Source organism: Tachyglossus aculeatus, chromosome 2, assembly GCF_015852505.1.
Source record: "Tachyglossus aculeatus isolate mTacAcu1 chromosome 2, mTacAcu1.pri, whole genome shotgun sequence".
NCBI classification, from domain to species: Eukaryota; Metazoa; Chordata; class Mammalia; order Monotremata; family Tachyglossidae; genus Tachyglossus; species Tachyglossus aculeatus.
Genome location: NC_052067.1, coordinates 32,512,457 through 32,528,986, shown reverse-complemented (window position 1 = coordinate 32,528,986; position 16,530 = coordinate 32,512,457). Strand labels below are relative to the sequence as shown.

At 40.2% G+C, this 16,530-nt stretch overlaps 1 protein-coding gene across 9 annotated transcripts in view; it reads right to left on the bottom strand.

Moving 5' to 3' along the window:
• The window catches only part of TBC1D5 (TBC1 domain family member 5), a 498,550-nt gene that overhangs the window by 115,336 nt on the left and 366,684 nt on the right, over positions 1 to 16,530 (bottom strand). For all 9 annotated transcript variants that reach the window (XM_038759929.1, XM_038759928.1, XM_038759927.1 and 6 more), the window contains 2 exons: positions 11,580 to 11,722; positions 2,094 to 2,200 (listed from right to left, as the gene is read on the bottom strand). In XM_038759929.1, coding sequence (XP_038615857.1) covers positions 2,094 to 2,200; positions 11,580 to 11,722 — 250 coding nt within the window. The remainder of the gene's footprint in view (positions 1 to 2,093; positions 2,201 to 11,579; positions 11,723 to 16,530) is intronic.

Sequence of the window (16,530 nt, the reverse complement as noted above, 5' to 3'; positions counted from 1 at the left end):
AGTTTTATTTTGTTGGGAACTGGAGATACGCAGGACAAGCTTGGGGCTGGTTGAAGGGAAAAAGTACCTGCTCCTCTCAACGCATAGAGGTTAAGTCAGTTGAGAGAAGCACAAACTCAGTATCCTGGGCACTGTTTAGAATTTAAAATTACAATCTTTCTTGCAGTTTATACAAAACCACACAGACTAACTGTAATTTCTGAAAGTAAGCTATCAGCATAAATGTTTTGTCATGGCTGACATTCAAAGAGCTCTAGGGGTTTGGGTTGCTCCATAAGTAATTTTCCCGTGCCACCCCAATTCTGTTTCCATGAGGTTTTGACTCCAGTGGTTAAAGGTCTTTCTCTTTGTAACCTTATCGGTCCTTAGTGATGCCAGTATATACTTCAGGATATATCTGAGACCACAAAGTCCTTTGTGCTTCTCTGAATACGACTGGGGTGGAACTCCCTCAAAGACATTTGAGTTGTTGATTCATTATTTTAATTTAAAGAATGCTCGAAGCGTATATTTTTCTAGTTATTGGCTTTCTTAATTTGTTTTATTTTCCTTGGTCATAGATTACGTGCAGTACTTCAGTGCTCACCAAAAGTACTCTGATAAATCCACAATAACCTAAATGAGAATTAAGCTGCACTAATAATACTGATGGACACACTGCAGTGCTCTGCAACTAGGTGAGTGATTCATAGGGACCTCAACTCCATTATAGTACGGGGGAAAAACTGCCAAGATAGATGGTTTTAGCTAACACACTCATTTCCTCACTGAATTAAACCTACAAATCACACATGTAGGATTCCTCAACTGGATGCCTTAACATAGATTCTCATCTCTATCACCCTATTCTTTCCTTTTAGAAATATTTTTTAAATTTTTTTGGAAGTGAAACACAGGAATAAAATCTTTGGGCAGCTTGATGTCACGGTCTCCCACGTAAATCTTACAAAAACAACCTACTTGTTTATGTATCAAAGTAATGCTAGATTTTCTTTCTGATCTTCAGAGATTTTTCTGCCTATAAAATTAGTGATGCAAAAACATAGATTTCTCTATAAATTGATACAGGCCCAAGGAGCCAATATTGTTTCAATTCATAAAAGAATAAATGAAAGGAGATAATCAAATCCCGAAGGCAGCAATCAGCCACCGATCAAAGTGCACATATCTTTCAGATTCAAAAGTGAGTTGAACCACAAGGACAGGAGAGCTTCAAGAGGGCTTTGGCAGTGTAACCAACCGACAGACTGACTCAGAGACAAACCTAAAGCTGCCAGCCCAACTGTGTTGTGGTTGGGGTGGGGCAGGATTGGGAGGGAGGGTGTCTGCCAAGGACCCACAGGCCGAGATTATCATCGAATGGCTGGCACTCTGACACTCATTTGCGAAGCATTCTCTCTCACACTTCATCCAATATTTTTGCTTGGCTCCCAAACTGCCAGGATTCACAGATTTTTTTTTTAAGATCATATTAGATCACTTATTTTTAAGAATATACCATTAATGGTAAAAGAGCACACTTTTTGTATGAAGTGTAAAGAAGATAACTTTATGCACTGATTTTCCTGGCTAAAACCTGTTTAAGAGTTTGATTGGCTGTCTTTCTCTTTAGAGACACTACTAAGCCTGCAGAGCAGGTAGGAAAGGGACCTGTTAGTTGAATAAAGTAAATGTATACTATACACTCAAGCAAATAAGTAGCAGTGTGGTTTCCAGAAATGGTTTATTAGCTTTCATATAGCCCTTGAGGCTCTATTTGGCACATGGCTTCCCATGAGAAACATCAAGTATGAAGGGTGGTGGTCCAGATACACTACTGCTATTTGAGTTACTAGCAATGCTCAAGGGCAGAAAAAACCCTTTTGAGGCATAGGAAATCTATTCTTCATCTTCTTGTGACACCCTTCAATAGAATGAGTGGTACAGATTCTTTGGTTCAGGAGGCAAATGACCGCTTCTCTTTATGGTCTATCACCTTTAGGCAAACTTTAGGGGGAAATGAGGAGGCATTTGGAGTCCTCCAAGGCATATAGGGGAGAGTTTTTCCCAACACAGCAACAGTGTCTTCCTTCATGCTCATTGGGAGCCCTTACCTTTGGATCTCGAAGGAAGAGAGCCCGGAGGATGAGTGAGTGTACATCTCTAATAGGTGGGTAATGCATCAGCAGTCCCAAACAAGTTTGGTAGTTACTGGAGATCACTGAAAAATGTAAAAAGGGAAATATTACGATGAATTCCTCTCTCAAAATATTTGATCACTACATTATGAGCCTTAACTGTCCAAAGCCAGAGAAAAATTAAACAATTTCTTCATTTTGATAAAAGTATAATCAAATAAGTACTTTTTCATGCAATATCTTAACTGACAACTAACGTAATGCACTCTGGTTATATTAGATTGTAAAGATTGTCTAGTTATGGCTTTCTCAGGGATATGTATATATGTAGATATTTAAACTGAAATAAAGTATATGCCTCACTATTTTATGTTTGGGCTTTAATACACCTCTTTCTGATACATAGAACATTTAGGGAAAAAACAACAACTTGCAAAAGAGGATGAACCAGCAAGCAAACTTTTTTTTCCAAATGCATTTGTACTTTTATGAAAGTTGAGTGGCTACCTATGGAGTACTTAGAGAAACAAAATGTAAGCAACAATTCCGCTTTTAAGCCTAATCACAGTTCTTAGATTGTTATTTGCTTGTTTTCATATCAACCAAATTATGAGTGCAATTATTAAAGACATCTTTTCAGGCAGGTCTTTGCAAACTACTTCATTTCTTTTTGCCCCATCTAAATTCAGGCAATCCATCTGCCACTGCTGTCAAAGCAGTGCCTATTAATGATGATTGTTTTGTGTGCCATACAGACTGCCTCCAACAATCCTAATTATAAAGAAACTTTAATGGAAGAAGAACTTCAGTTGCTGCAACAAAATCCTTTTCATCAATCAGAACAGTTAGTTGAGAAACTGTGTGGAACTAAAAAATAATAGTGAATCAATAAAATAAACAAAAAGTAAAATAAACAATTGTTTTGTGACCATGGAGACTTTTAGTTTTTTTCTTTTATGCAGGAAATCAACTCCTGCACTACCTTTATACTCTCTCCGCGCACCCCCCCACCCCCAACTAAGAGGATTATGGGGAAAGGATGCAGGACTGGGCAAAATGAATAATTATAATCTGTGTAAGGAACCGCTTTATCATCTTCATTTCCGTTGCTGATCCGACAGCTTGTAATTTCATACATCTGCTTTCATTTGTAAGGCACTCACTTATCCTACTCATTCTTTATCTGTTCTGCCTCTTCTTTTTCTATCCCTTTTGTTTTTCTTGTTCATATTCGGATACCTTTTTTTCTGCTGCAAATCACAAAGCTGAAGTACAGTACAATGATTTCAGTCACATTTTTCTCAACGATCTATTTCAATGTACCAAATATACCAACACATGCCAAAAATCAGAAAACGACTTTCCCAAACTGGAAAATAGCTATGGCAGTAAAACAACTTATTTTATTGATGAGAAATACCACAGTAGCAGCTTGGGGGAAAAAAAAACCAAACAAACAAAAGCAGCAAAGTGCATTGACACTTGGTCGGTAAAGTTAATCAGTAAAGTTAAACTTGGTCTTAGAAATTAAAAAAATTGAAATATTTATCTGCTTATACCTTCCCCTTCTCCCCAAACATCATCTTTCTGGCCACCTCCTGGCTATTTGAGCCATACCAGAAAGCTCTGTAGGTTGTTGATGAGTTTTATCACCTGTGTTATCCCCAGAAGTGTCTAAGTATTTTAATTGGGCCCTCATCATCTCCTACCAATCAATGGTAAGTACTAAGTGTTTACTGTGTGCAGAGCTTGAGACAGTACAATAGCGTTGGCAGAGACGCTAGCTGCTGGCTGGACAACTGCAGCAGTCTCCATACTAAGGCCACAACAGATCTGAAAAAGGGACAGTGATTTATCAGGGCTGTAGAGAAGCTCTGAAAAAGAGAGCTTTTGTTCTGGAAAGGCGTAGGCTGAGAGGGATTTAAATTAATATACTTAAGAAGAGCATTAGTATCGGTGAGCCCGACGTGGGACAACCTGGTTACCTTGTATCTACCCCAGGGCTTGGAACAGTGCTGGGCACATGGTAAGCGCTTAACAAATATTATTATTATTGTTATTAATAATCCTGGCTCCGCCACTTGTCTGCTATGTGACTGAGACTGAGCCCCCTCCTTCCTCTCCCCCTCATCCCCCACCCTACCTCCTTCCCCTCCCCACAGCACCTGTATATATGTTTGTACATTTTTATTACTCTATTTTACTTTTACATATTTACTATTCTATTTATTTTATTTTGCTAATATGTTTTGTTTTGTTGTCTGTCTCCCCCTTCTAGACTGAAAGCCTGCTGTTGGGTAGGGACCGGCTCTATATGTTACCAACTTGTACTTCCAAGCACTTAGTACAGTGCTCTGCACACAGTAAGCGCTCAATAAATGTGACTGAATGAATGAATTAGTAGGACAAACACAGAACAGCTCTATTAAAAAAAATTAAATCAATCAATGGCATTGACTGAGTGCTTAGTACAGTGCTCTGCACACAGTGAGCCGCTCAATAAATATTACTGACTGACCGACTCACTGTGTGCAGAACCAAACACATTGGAGAGTACAATATAACAGAGTTGGTAGACATGCTCCCTAACCACAAAGAGCTTATATTCCAGAGCTTTGACTACTGTATCTGTCTACTTGCTGACCTCCTGGTCTCCTGTCTCTTCCCACTACAGTCCATACTTCACTTTGCTGGATGGATCATTTATCAACAAAAACGTTCAGTCCATGTCTCCCCACTCTTCAAGAACCTCGACCATCTGCCCATCCACCTCCACATAAAAGAGGAACTCCTTACCATTGGCTTTAAAGCAATCAGCTTTCCTCATCCTACCTCACCTCACTGGTTTCCCACTACAGCCCAGTCCGTACCCTCTGCTACTCTAGTGTCAGCTTACTCTCTGTGCCTCTATTTCACTGCTGACCCCTTTCCCAAGGCCTCCGCGTAATCCTGACCACCATATGTGGCTGAACACCACTCTCTCCACCTTCAAAGCATTATTAAGGTCACATCTCCCAAAGGCCTTCCCTAATTAAGCTCTCTTTTCCCCAGTTTGCTCTCCCTTCTGTGTTCTTGAATCTGTGACCTTTGGACATTTGATATTCACCCCACCCAATTATGCACCTACCTTTAAATTATATATTATGTACTTATATTAATGTCTGATTCACCCTCTAAACTGTAAATTAGTTATGGGCTAACTGTTGCATTGTACTCTACCAAATGCTTAGTACAGTGCTTTGCACCTGCTACACACTCAATAAATACCACTGATTGATTAGGGGGGAGACAGAAATGAAAAAAAATTTTGGATATGTACATAAGAGCTGTGGGGCTGAGGGTGGGGTGAAGATTGAATGCTTAAAACTCCTGTAGGCGGGGATCGTTTCTACTAACTCTGTTACATTGTACTCTCCCAAGTGCTTAGTACAGTGCTCTGTACATTGTAAGTGCTCAATAAATACCATTGATTGATTAAAGGGTACAAATTCAAGTGTAAGGATGACACAGAAGGGAGAGGGATATGGAAAATGAGGGCTTAGTCAAGGAAGGCCCTTTCACTACCCCAATCACTCTATCATCTTTCTCTGCCCCCTCCATGTCACTGACACTGCTTAGCTAGCTGGAGAATGGCATGCCATCTGTGGCAGGCCAAGCTTGTCGATGTCCATGACAAGCTAGGATGCTTCTGTCTTCAGGACAGGCCATAATTTTGGCCGCGGCTGTCTATCTCTCCTGACTTCAGGGCAGCATGGCTTCCTAACGGCAATGTCAGACCAGATTAAAGGAGCCTCTGAAGGACAGCCAGTTTTAATTCTTCAGGCTGGTTATCTCCTCTACTGGGGCAGATGTCACAATATCACCTCAGGTCCTGTACCACAATTCAGCTCCCTCTTCTATGAGTCCACATAGATTAAAGAATAAAAGTGGATTCCTGAAATAGTAAATTTGATTTCTTCCAAGATAACAATAAACATACTGGGGTGAAAATTAAAGGTTCTTCACTGATTAAAAATTCCTTGGTTATATTAGAGATATGAAAGGAACCAAGAAGGGCAAACAAAATTATTACACCAAATAAAAAATTAGACTGAAAAGACTAGGCCACTTCAGTCTCGAAGAAAAAGGCAGATGGGACTGACTGAATTTTACAAGATCATATGGGTGTGGACAAACTCAGAATTCTTGGTAACCATACATCACCCCAGGATAAGGGAGCACATGAAGTTTCAAGGTGGTGGATTTAAAACAAATAAATGGAAACCTTTTCTGAGGACAATTAATAAGGTCACAGATTTTGTTAGCATTGGAAAGTATCTATCGATTCAAAAAATATTGGATAATGTCACGGACCAGAGGACTATTATGGGTTACCAGAGGAAAGTTAAAATTTGTTACTTCGTTTATAAACAGCTCTGAAAATAGATGTAAGGGAGGAAAATTTTCAAACTGTTGCTCCAGAAATCTTTGGTAGCAGACTTCTGTCTGCTAGAGAACTGCTAGAATATTGGCCTGGGTTTATCACTGGGCTGAGCCAATGAAGCATTTACTATGTTCTTATGACTTTTCTTCAGTTCTGAGCTGGATTACTGCAAGCAAAAGATGAAGGCAAATGAATCCCCTTAAGGACATATATGAAATAGAATAAAGATGTATTCATTTTATACGCATACATTTACCTATATACGTGTACACACACACACATACACATACACACACACACACCCCTCTTGTCAGTTGTTTATAACATTTGAAAGACCTATTCTATTTCTCTCATAGCACTGCAACTTTCTAAGATTATGATCTATCAGCTTCACTTATTTCTTTCTAGAAGCACGAGAGACGAAACTCCTCTCTAATCACAGGACTTCATTCCCAGGTATTTTGCCAATTACAGACTCTTGCTGAAAAAACTGTAAATTTTGATGCCATCACAACCTCACCAAACCCATAGGCTGCAAAGGAGATGAACTGTGAATATAGCCACTTCCATTCCTTCTTCATCCTTCCACTTGGAATCAATGTAAGCACGGGTAAAATCAGTGGACTGTATAAGGACCCTTTAGCAGAGTTACTAGTCTCTGACTGCCAATAGCACTGTCTTGATCCTTAGCACTATTCCTTTGGGAATATGGTCAGTAGGATGAGAACTCAGGGCTATCTGGTGAGAATGAACAGACCAGATTCACCAGCAGACAACGATTAGTGTAGCCCTAAGCTTCTGATTCAGCCTATTCAGCTTCAGCTACTGCTGAAAAAGGAAGGTAAAAGAGGAAATTTTCCCTCTGTGGGGAATTTCAGGTACTGTATCCAAGTGCACTGGGAAGGATGGAATTGACATGAACAGCATTTCCCTCTCCAACCCTGGCACGTCCTTCCTTGTACCAGACTGTGTCTTATATTTTCATGTCTGCCTGAACACTACCAGCATTTTGCTCTTCCCAACTGTGCAGTTCCAGGGTATTTTTAAAAAGTAAAACAGTCTAGGTGGCTATGTTATCCTCTTTCCTCCTCTTCACCAATCCATGCCTCTTAAATAAATATAAAACACAGAAAAGACTCTCAAATTACTGAGAAGGCAGAAAACTACATAGCTGTCCACATCAAGAGCTGCTTTTTTTCTGCTTGTTTCACTCTAGTTACAACACAGTTGGAAAGTGGGAATATGAGAAAGGGGAAGGGTCAGGATGGAAGGGGAAGGAAAGATTTCAGGAGAAAAAGAATGGACAAACTGTAAGGGGAGGTGGCAGGAGAGAAGAGGGCATACACCAGAATAGAGGAAGTAAAATGGAGCAGAGGAGAGATATTGAAAGAAAATAAACTTTAAAGGTCAAGAAAACGGGAATGGAGATAGGGTGGGCAAGTTCTGTGTGACCCTGTGCAAGTCACTTAACTTCTCTGGGACTCAGTTTCCTCAACTTTTAAATGGGAATTCAATACCTGTTCTGCAAGGACTGTGAGCCCCATATGGGACAAGGACTGTGTTCAGCCAGTGCTTAGAACAATGCTTAACACATAATAATAAATACCATTTGAAACAACACACAAAACCACCCAGACCTTCTTTTTCTTGTGATCTTGCCTGGTCAACTGATGTGTAGAATTGGATGTAGCATCTGGGGAAAGGGTTAGATGAATTGTTGGTCAGTGCTTATATATATGTTGTGGAGTTGGAAGAGCTGCATAGAGGCAAAGAAGCATATCTCTGTCCATCCTCCTTAACAATATTCTTTGGTAGCCAGTCCCAAAAGACTCTTTTTTATGGTATTTAGGTGCTTACTATGTGCCAGGCACTGTTTTTAAGTGCTGGGCACTGACTCTTGCTAAAACTCGCCAGCAATATCATCATCATCATCAATCGTATTTATTGAGCGCTTACTGTGTGCAGAGCACTGTACTAAGCGCTTGGGAAGTACAAGTTGGTAACATATAGAGACAGTCCCTACCCAGCAGTGGGCTCACAGTCTAAAAGGGGGAGACAGAGAACAAAACCAAACAACAGAAAGTTAAGGGAAGACAACAAACAAAAGGGAGAATTGGGGGGATGCTCAGTGGCCCAATATGAATGAGTGTGAGCCAGCAGCACCAAGGGGAGCCCTAAGGCCAAACGGGACCTTTCTCCTGAGCAGAAGGAATGGAGCACCCCTCCCTCTAGAAAGTGGAGCGCACCCTTCCAAGAAAACAAAGACAGAGGGGAAACAGGTGAGGAATGACTAATAGGCAATGAACGGGTAAGATGCGTCAAGGATGACGGATTGTATAAAAATAGCCTATGGAGGGGACTAAGTGAGAGACCTCCCTCAAGGAAGGGCAACTCCGGGACACTGCGTCCCACTGGAGAGACTAATCCTGGTTGTTTGTGGAAAAGTCCGTAGCCTTCTGCTTGTTCCTGTCAGTGTGGGTCAGGGGAGCCCCTCAATGCTGAGGAGGCCAGTGGGGCAAAGAAGTAGCATGGCCTAGTGGAAGCAGCCCTTGCCAGAGAGTCAGAGGACGTGGTTTTCTAATAAACGTGTCTGCTGAGTGACTTTGGGCAAGTCATGTAACTTCTCTGTGCCTTGGTTACCTCATCTGTAAAATAGGAATTCAATCCTACTGCTTACTTCTTAGAAGTGAACTGTAGAAGTGTAGAAGGAGCGTGGCTTAGTGGAAAGACCATGGGCTTTGGAGTCAGAGGTCAGGGGTTCAAATCCCGGCTCCGCCAATCGTCAGCTGTGTGACTTGGGGCAAGTCACTTAACTTCTCTGTGCCTCAGTTACCTCATCTGTAAAATGGGGATTAAGACTGTGAGCCCCTCGTGGGACAACCTGATCACCCTGTAACCTCCCCAGCGCTTAGAGTGCATTGCACATAGTATGCGCTTAATAAATACCATCATTATTATTATTATTCTTAGACTGTCTAATAAGTCTATTATTCTTAGACTTATTCTATATCCCTGTGGGATATAGACTGTGTCCAACCTGATTACCTTGTATCTACCCCCGTGCTTACGTGTTTAGTACAGTGCTTGGCATACAGTAAGTGCTGAACAAGTACTATTATTATTATTATTATTGGAGACACAGTGCTGGATATACTGGACTGTAAGGTCCTTGAAGGCGGGGCACACATTTTTTACTTCTATTATGTTCCCAAGTACAGTGCCCTGTTGTGGATGATCAAGATTAAACCTGGCTCTGACCGTTTTCTTACACACTTTCTTAATCTGAGGATGGAGTGAGTAGAGCCAGGGACAAACTATATGAAAGGTAGACATGTGGGGAATGCTGGAGAAGGGCTACTGGCATATGGCTAATTGGACACTGATCTTGTGAAAAACTATTTACTAATTTGCACTCAGAACAGTTTTTCTGGTGAGAAATGACTTTCAGAAAATGTACCTGTTCCATGTGTAGAAGGCCAGTATTAATAGCTTCCATAACATTCCATTTTTTTTAGTGTGTTGGATCTTTCCTTAGCATAACCTGTCTATGAATGCACCTGTAATGCAATTACTATATAAAACAAATGTTTTTCTTCCCAATAGTGTCAGAATATCTCTGTAAAATGATAAAACTTCCCTGAAAGTTTCTATCACTAATGGGAATTTGTACATCATTATTTTCAGGGACCAACAGATACGTTTGTCTACTCATCAATAGTGAATCAAGAAAGGTGTGGGTCATCATAGGCAATATTAGTAATGAAGGATAGAAAGACATGAGTTCAGATATCAAATTGACAAAGCAAAGACAACAGAGGTAATAATAATAATGGTATTTGTTAAGTGTTTACTATGTGCCAGGCACTGTACTAAGCTCAGGGTTGGATCTAAGCAATTCAGGTGGGTCACGGTCCCTGTACCATGTGGGGCTCACAGTCTCAACCCCCAATTTATTGATGAGGTAGGTATCTGAGGCACAGAAAAGTGAAATGGCTTGCCCAAGGCCACAAGGCAGACAAGTGGCGGAGCCAAGATTTGAACCCATGACCTTCTGATTTCCAGGCCTGTACTCTATCGACTACACCATGCTGCTAGAGCAGATGCGAAATTGTAATTTTTGTTAAAAACAAAATTTAAATTTTGTTTCTAAAGTCTATTTAGTACCCTGATGACTCATATTTGAAATCAGTAAAAATATACCAACTTGTGATTTTCTAACTACCGACATATTTTGCCTTGCTAGACATAGGCATGAAAGTTAAACCAAAGAGAGCAAGTAACAAGGTTCATTTAGTTTCTTCTACTACAGAAGTATAAAGCTGAATATTTTTCGGGTTAGGAATTAGTAAGACTACTCAGAATCTGTTATTGTTTCTCTGCCACTAAAGGCATCAAAAGTGCATTTTAGAAGACTGAAGCAAAGTTTGTAATATTGCTTAGGGTATTCTCCCCCTTTTAGACTGTGAGCCCACTGTTGGGTAGGGACTGTCTCTATATGTTACCAATTTGTACTTCCCAAGCGCTTAGTACAGTGCTCTGCACATAGTAAGCGTTCAATAAATACAATTGATGATGATATTAAACAGGTACATTTTTCATCAAATAGTGACAAGAGATAGGGAGATCATCAATGCTCTTAACATACTTTTGTTACTGAATCAGGGCTGCAAAAATATTCCTTGTACCAGAGGAGAAATCACAAAATTCTCCCTGTTTGTCAGAAGATGGAGCTCTACACATATCTGAATTAGCCTCTTTTGTATATGCAATTGACAAATCTCTATAATGAGGGAACTGAACCAGAAGCAATACTCACTAGGAAATCATATCCAGTTCTGAAAAATATTTCTATTCTTTCCAATCCATACTAGCCCCTCCGCCAACAAATGCACATATTACAACAGTAATGAAAATGACATTTAGTAGACTTCCAACATTCCCAAGAATTTCCTTACTACTCCACCATTTTCAGTCACATGAAAATCAGATCAAAACTCATCTTTAAACTGTGGGCTTTTGTTAGAGAAGGGGATACTCACATGCATCTCGAATGTACAGTAACATGGCTACGAAAACATAGTCAACTAAACCCAGTGTGATGCTGTCTGCAAATAAGGCATCCCAGATTATTAGAAGATCCTGCAGAGGAAACTCTCTTCCAAATAGCAGCCTGACCCATCGCCTGAAAATATGAAAAAGAATAGAAATGAGCACTTGCAGCAATGAAAAGAGTTAGTATTGTTCAAACTTTATCGTTCTGCCTAACAAAAAAAATGAAAAATGCAATACTTTGCATGCTATTTTATAACACAAAACAGTTGAAGAACTGTCATTCCTTCATCCTTTATTCTTTCCCGTCCCAGTCCCACAGCACTTATGTACATATCTGTAATTAATTTATTTATATTAATGCCTGTCTCCCCCTCTAGATGGTAAGCTTGCTGTAAGCAGGGAATGGGTCTGTTATATTGTTATACTGTACTCTCCCAAGCTTATTACAGGGCTCTGCACACAGTTGTGCTCAGTAAAGACGAACGACTAAGTAAAATACTGGGTAAATATTCTAGGGGTGGATTTGCAGCGCAGTTCAAAAGCAGTGGTGCAAGAATTTTGGGATCAATTTAACACTGGCTTTTAGCCAAGTGCCTGATGTAATTCCACAAGTCTGATTTCTGTTGTCCAGTCCACACACATTCTCAACCCATGAAAATTCCAGAAAATTCCAACAGCTAGGAACTGCATTCTGAATACTTCCTATCAAAACCCCACATTCACTTATGTGGGAGAGGAGAAGGAAAAGTAGGAGATGGGTGACGAGAAAAGGGAGAAGGAGAAGAGGGGAAGCAACAGAGAAAGGGACAATGGGTCTCAACCTATGGATATGGCTGTAACATGTCTTGGGGGAAATTAAAGTTTGGTTTTGCTCTGAAGCTTCCCAGTTCCCAACTTTAGACAAGAGTCTAAAAAATGTTAGTGGAGCCTCAGATGAGCAGGTAAAAAGCCAGAGCCAGTTATGCCTTTGAGCCTGCCTGGGAAGCCTAAAATCACCAAGGCTTTTGGACCGGCAGAGGGAATGTCAGCACCTGGCAAGTGGCCAGTAATCTGCTGTGAACAACCAGCACAAAACATTTTAGAGTGTCAGTATTATATAACAGGATAAAATGTAGTCAGTTTAAAAAAGTTTAAATCTGACCTCACCCTCCTTCAAAAGTCTACTAAAACCAACCTGCTCTAATGGATACCTTCCCAGAGAGGGTGGCCAATGTCAGCAGTAGGGAACACTGGATAAGGAGACGCGAGTGACGTTACCCAAGTGACACGGGGTAGGCAGCAGAGCGTGATGACGCCACGAGTCTCACACAGTAAGCGCTCGATAAATACGACGGAATGAATGAGTGAGTGTCATTTTACAAAAGGACTCAATTTTGTGAAACTCTCACTCGGTTGGGAGTCTTTATGATGCCTGCCCAGGCCTGTATGAACTCAAGATTTCACCCGTGTGCCATGGAACTTGGAAGCAGGAGCCACAGTGGAGGCATACCTATACATGTTCACATGGCCTTAGCTTTCAGTGATGCTGATGACAATGAGACCATATTCATGTGACACCTGAGTAATAATTCGACTCAACAGTCTATGTTTTTTTTTCAAAAAAAATACTAGAAAACCCAAAATAAGATCCTGCACTTTACAGCTGTGCTTAAATAAATTAATCCTAGGTCAACCACTTCCCACTCTCTATGATTCAAAATCAAAATGCTATTATCTTAATTTCTGTGTAGTGCTATTACATATTCATATGAGCTGATGTCTACAAAAGTGTGACTACTACTTTCTTCAGTTTGTTCCAACCAGTGAAATTATTAATGACTTTCAGAACTCAAATGTCTCCCATTTTTTATACATAGCCAATATTAAAATTCTACTACCAGTATTTGTTCATCATCAATTTCCATACTGTCTGGTAATTTGCTAGAAAGGAAGCAACTTTGCACGCAAAATCTATATATGCCTAAAGCAAGATCACTATTGCTATATTATATCATCTTATGTAATTGTCTACAAATATGTTTTATACCCAGGTATTAAGAGCATCTGAGCAGGCCTTATGTATTGCTATTAAAATATAATTTAAGATGTAAAAAAAAATCCTTTCAAGTTCACTACTTAGGATTAATACTTTATAACAGCCGAATAATGTTAAAGCAAAAGCCATTTTGTTTCTTTTCTCTTGCATGTTCTCCTGGGGAAAATTAAAGCAAACACCTCCAAAATGTATTGCATTCATAAGGGATGATGGCTACCAGAAATCTTTTAAAATTGTAATACTGCTCTCTATAACATGATGATTTCTGTTCCATTTGAATGGCATCCCACTCATGACCCTATATTTTTACCCACTATTATGAATTTCCTTTCTTAAACTTAAACCTTTTCTTACGCCAAAAAGTCAAATACTAATGGAGAAAAATTTTAAGCAATTACTTGTGAGTTTTTGCATCCAAAAGGAAAAATTTACTTAAATGAAATTTCTGTTGGAATTTATTCCTACAATTAACGAGCTTCTACAGACATTAAAAATGCTTAGTGAAAATATGTTACACTTAATGATAGCATTAAACCCTTTCCCTTAGATATGACTGACTCTAGTTATTGTTCTATATTATTAATCTTGCTTTACATCTTACACCTGCAGAATGCATTGCTTGCGATAGTGTACATTTTGTCACTTGTGATAATACAATAATTCATATTTTACCAGACTTACCTAGTAATTACAATCTACACACACAAAAACGACCACAAGGCTTTTTAAAGCAATAATAAATGATCCAAGGGCACTACTACTTCTTGTTAGAACACGTACAACTATCCTCTATTTAAGATTGCTGCATCATTAAGTTACAATTCCTAGGACAGCAGTAACTACTAGAGAGATGACACTGGTTGGTGACTGTCCTAGTGAAATACGAAGTGAAATTTGGTGTACCAAATTACTGATGAGTGATATATTTGACTAAGAGCTTAATATGTACAAATTTTGGAACCTGAGACTTTTTCATCTCGGAATGGTACTTACTGAGTTCCTACTGAATGCAGTGCATAGTTCTAAGTTGCCTGCTCCTCAAAAATCTCCAGTGGTTACCTATCCACCTCCATGTCAAACAGAAATTCCTCCCCATTGGCTTTAAAGCAGCCCATCATCTTGCCCCCTCCTAATTCACCTTGCTTCTCCCCTTCTACAACCCAGCCCGCATACTTTCCTCCTCGGGCGCTAACCTTCTCACTGTGCCTCTATATCGCCTGTCTCACTGCCGACCTCTGGCCCACATCCTGCCTCTGGCCTGGAATGCCCTCCCTCCTCAAATCCCCCAGACAATTACTCTCCCCCACTTCAACGGCTAGGGCCATCTCTTCCAAGAGGCCTTCACAGACTAAGCCCCACTTTTCCTCATCTTCCACTCCCTTCTACATCACTCTGACTTGCCCCCTTTGCTCTGTTTCCCCCACCCTAACCAAGCCCCATAGCACTTATGTATATATCTGCAATTTTACTCATTGTATTGATGTCTGTTTCTCCCCCTTGACCCCCCACCCCCAGGCTGTGAGCTCACTGTGGGCAGGGATTGTCACTGTTTATTGTTGTATTATTGCTCTGCACACAATAAGCGCTCAATAAATATGATTGAATGAATAGATGTATACAACAGACACACCGGACATATTACCTGCCCACAATCAATCAATCGTATTTATTGAGTGCTTACTGTGTGCGGAGCACTGTACTAAGCGCATGGGAAGTACAAGTTGGCAACATATAGAGACGGTCCCTACCCAACAGTGGGCTCACAGCCTAGAAGGGGGAGACGGAGAACAAAACCAACCATACTAACAAAATAAAATAAATAGAACAGATATGTACAAGTAAAATAAATAGAGTAATAAATATGTACAAACATATATACATATATACAGGTGCTGTGGGGAAGGGAAGGAGGTAAGATGGGGGGGATGGAGAGGGAAAGGAAGGAGGTAAGATGGGGGGATGGAGAGGGGGCTTTACACTCTATTAGGGGAGTCAGCCATAGAACTATCAAATATATATACTAAGAAATAAATATATAAAAGAGGTATCTGAAGGACTAACAGAAATTGGGGTAGTGATAATTAGTTTGTGAAGTTGGTGGAAGTGGCAGAATTTTAGGAGGGTTTTAAAGTTTGGGAGGACTGAAGTCTGGATGATATGGAGGGGGAAGGGTCTGGCCGCAATGTGAAGAACAGACGAGAGGCAGGAACGACCAGACTGGGGTACAGCCAGCGGATGGGTTTGGGAGTAGTTAAGAGTGTAAGCTGACTGTAAGGAGAAGAGAGCTGGTGGAGAGCTTGAAGGCTAGTGGCAAGAAGTTTTTACTTGAAGCAAATGGAGATGGGCAACTATTGGAGAGTTTTTGTAGAAGGGGAGGCCTGTGCCCAGTGACACCTAAAAAAGCTAATCTGTGCAGTAACAAAATGCTGAAGGCAGAGGGTCAGCAAGGTGGCTGACTGGCCAGTGCCCTGAGTCTGTCAAATTTCAAAATACTTTTGTTTTAGTCTAGCGGATCTTTTTTTTTTTTCCATTTTACACCCAAGTGTTCAGTGACAATGGATCCCCTGGCCTTGGGAAAATCAGTAATAAGCAAAGATAAGTGAAGGCAGTGAGGTTTACTGGGACATAAAAGAGCATCCCTTAGAAATTTGCAGGCTATCAACATTGAATGCATGCCCAGCAAAGCTAGTTTTTCATTTGCATTTACAATTTCCTCTCGCTCCTAATTCTTCAAAGAATTTAAGAATAATTCTTGCCCTACTTTTAACTACCATCGAATAAAAATATACATTATACCAAAGAGACTATGTATAAGATGATCAGCATCTCCTTGGCTTATTGGTGGTTCACTCTGGCTTCTCTAACACTGGATTTCTTTGTTCTCTGTTCTTTTGAATTCAATC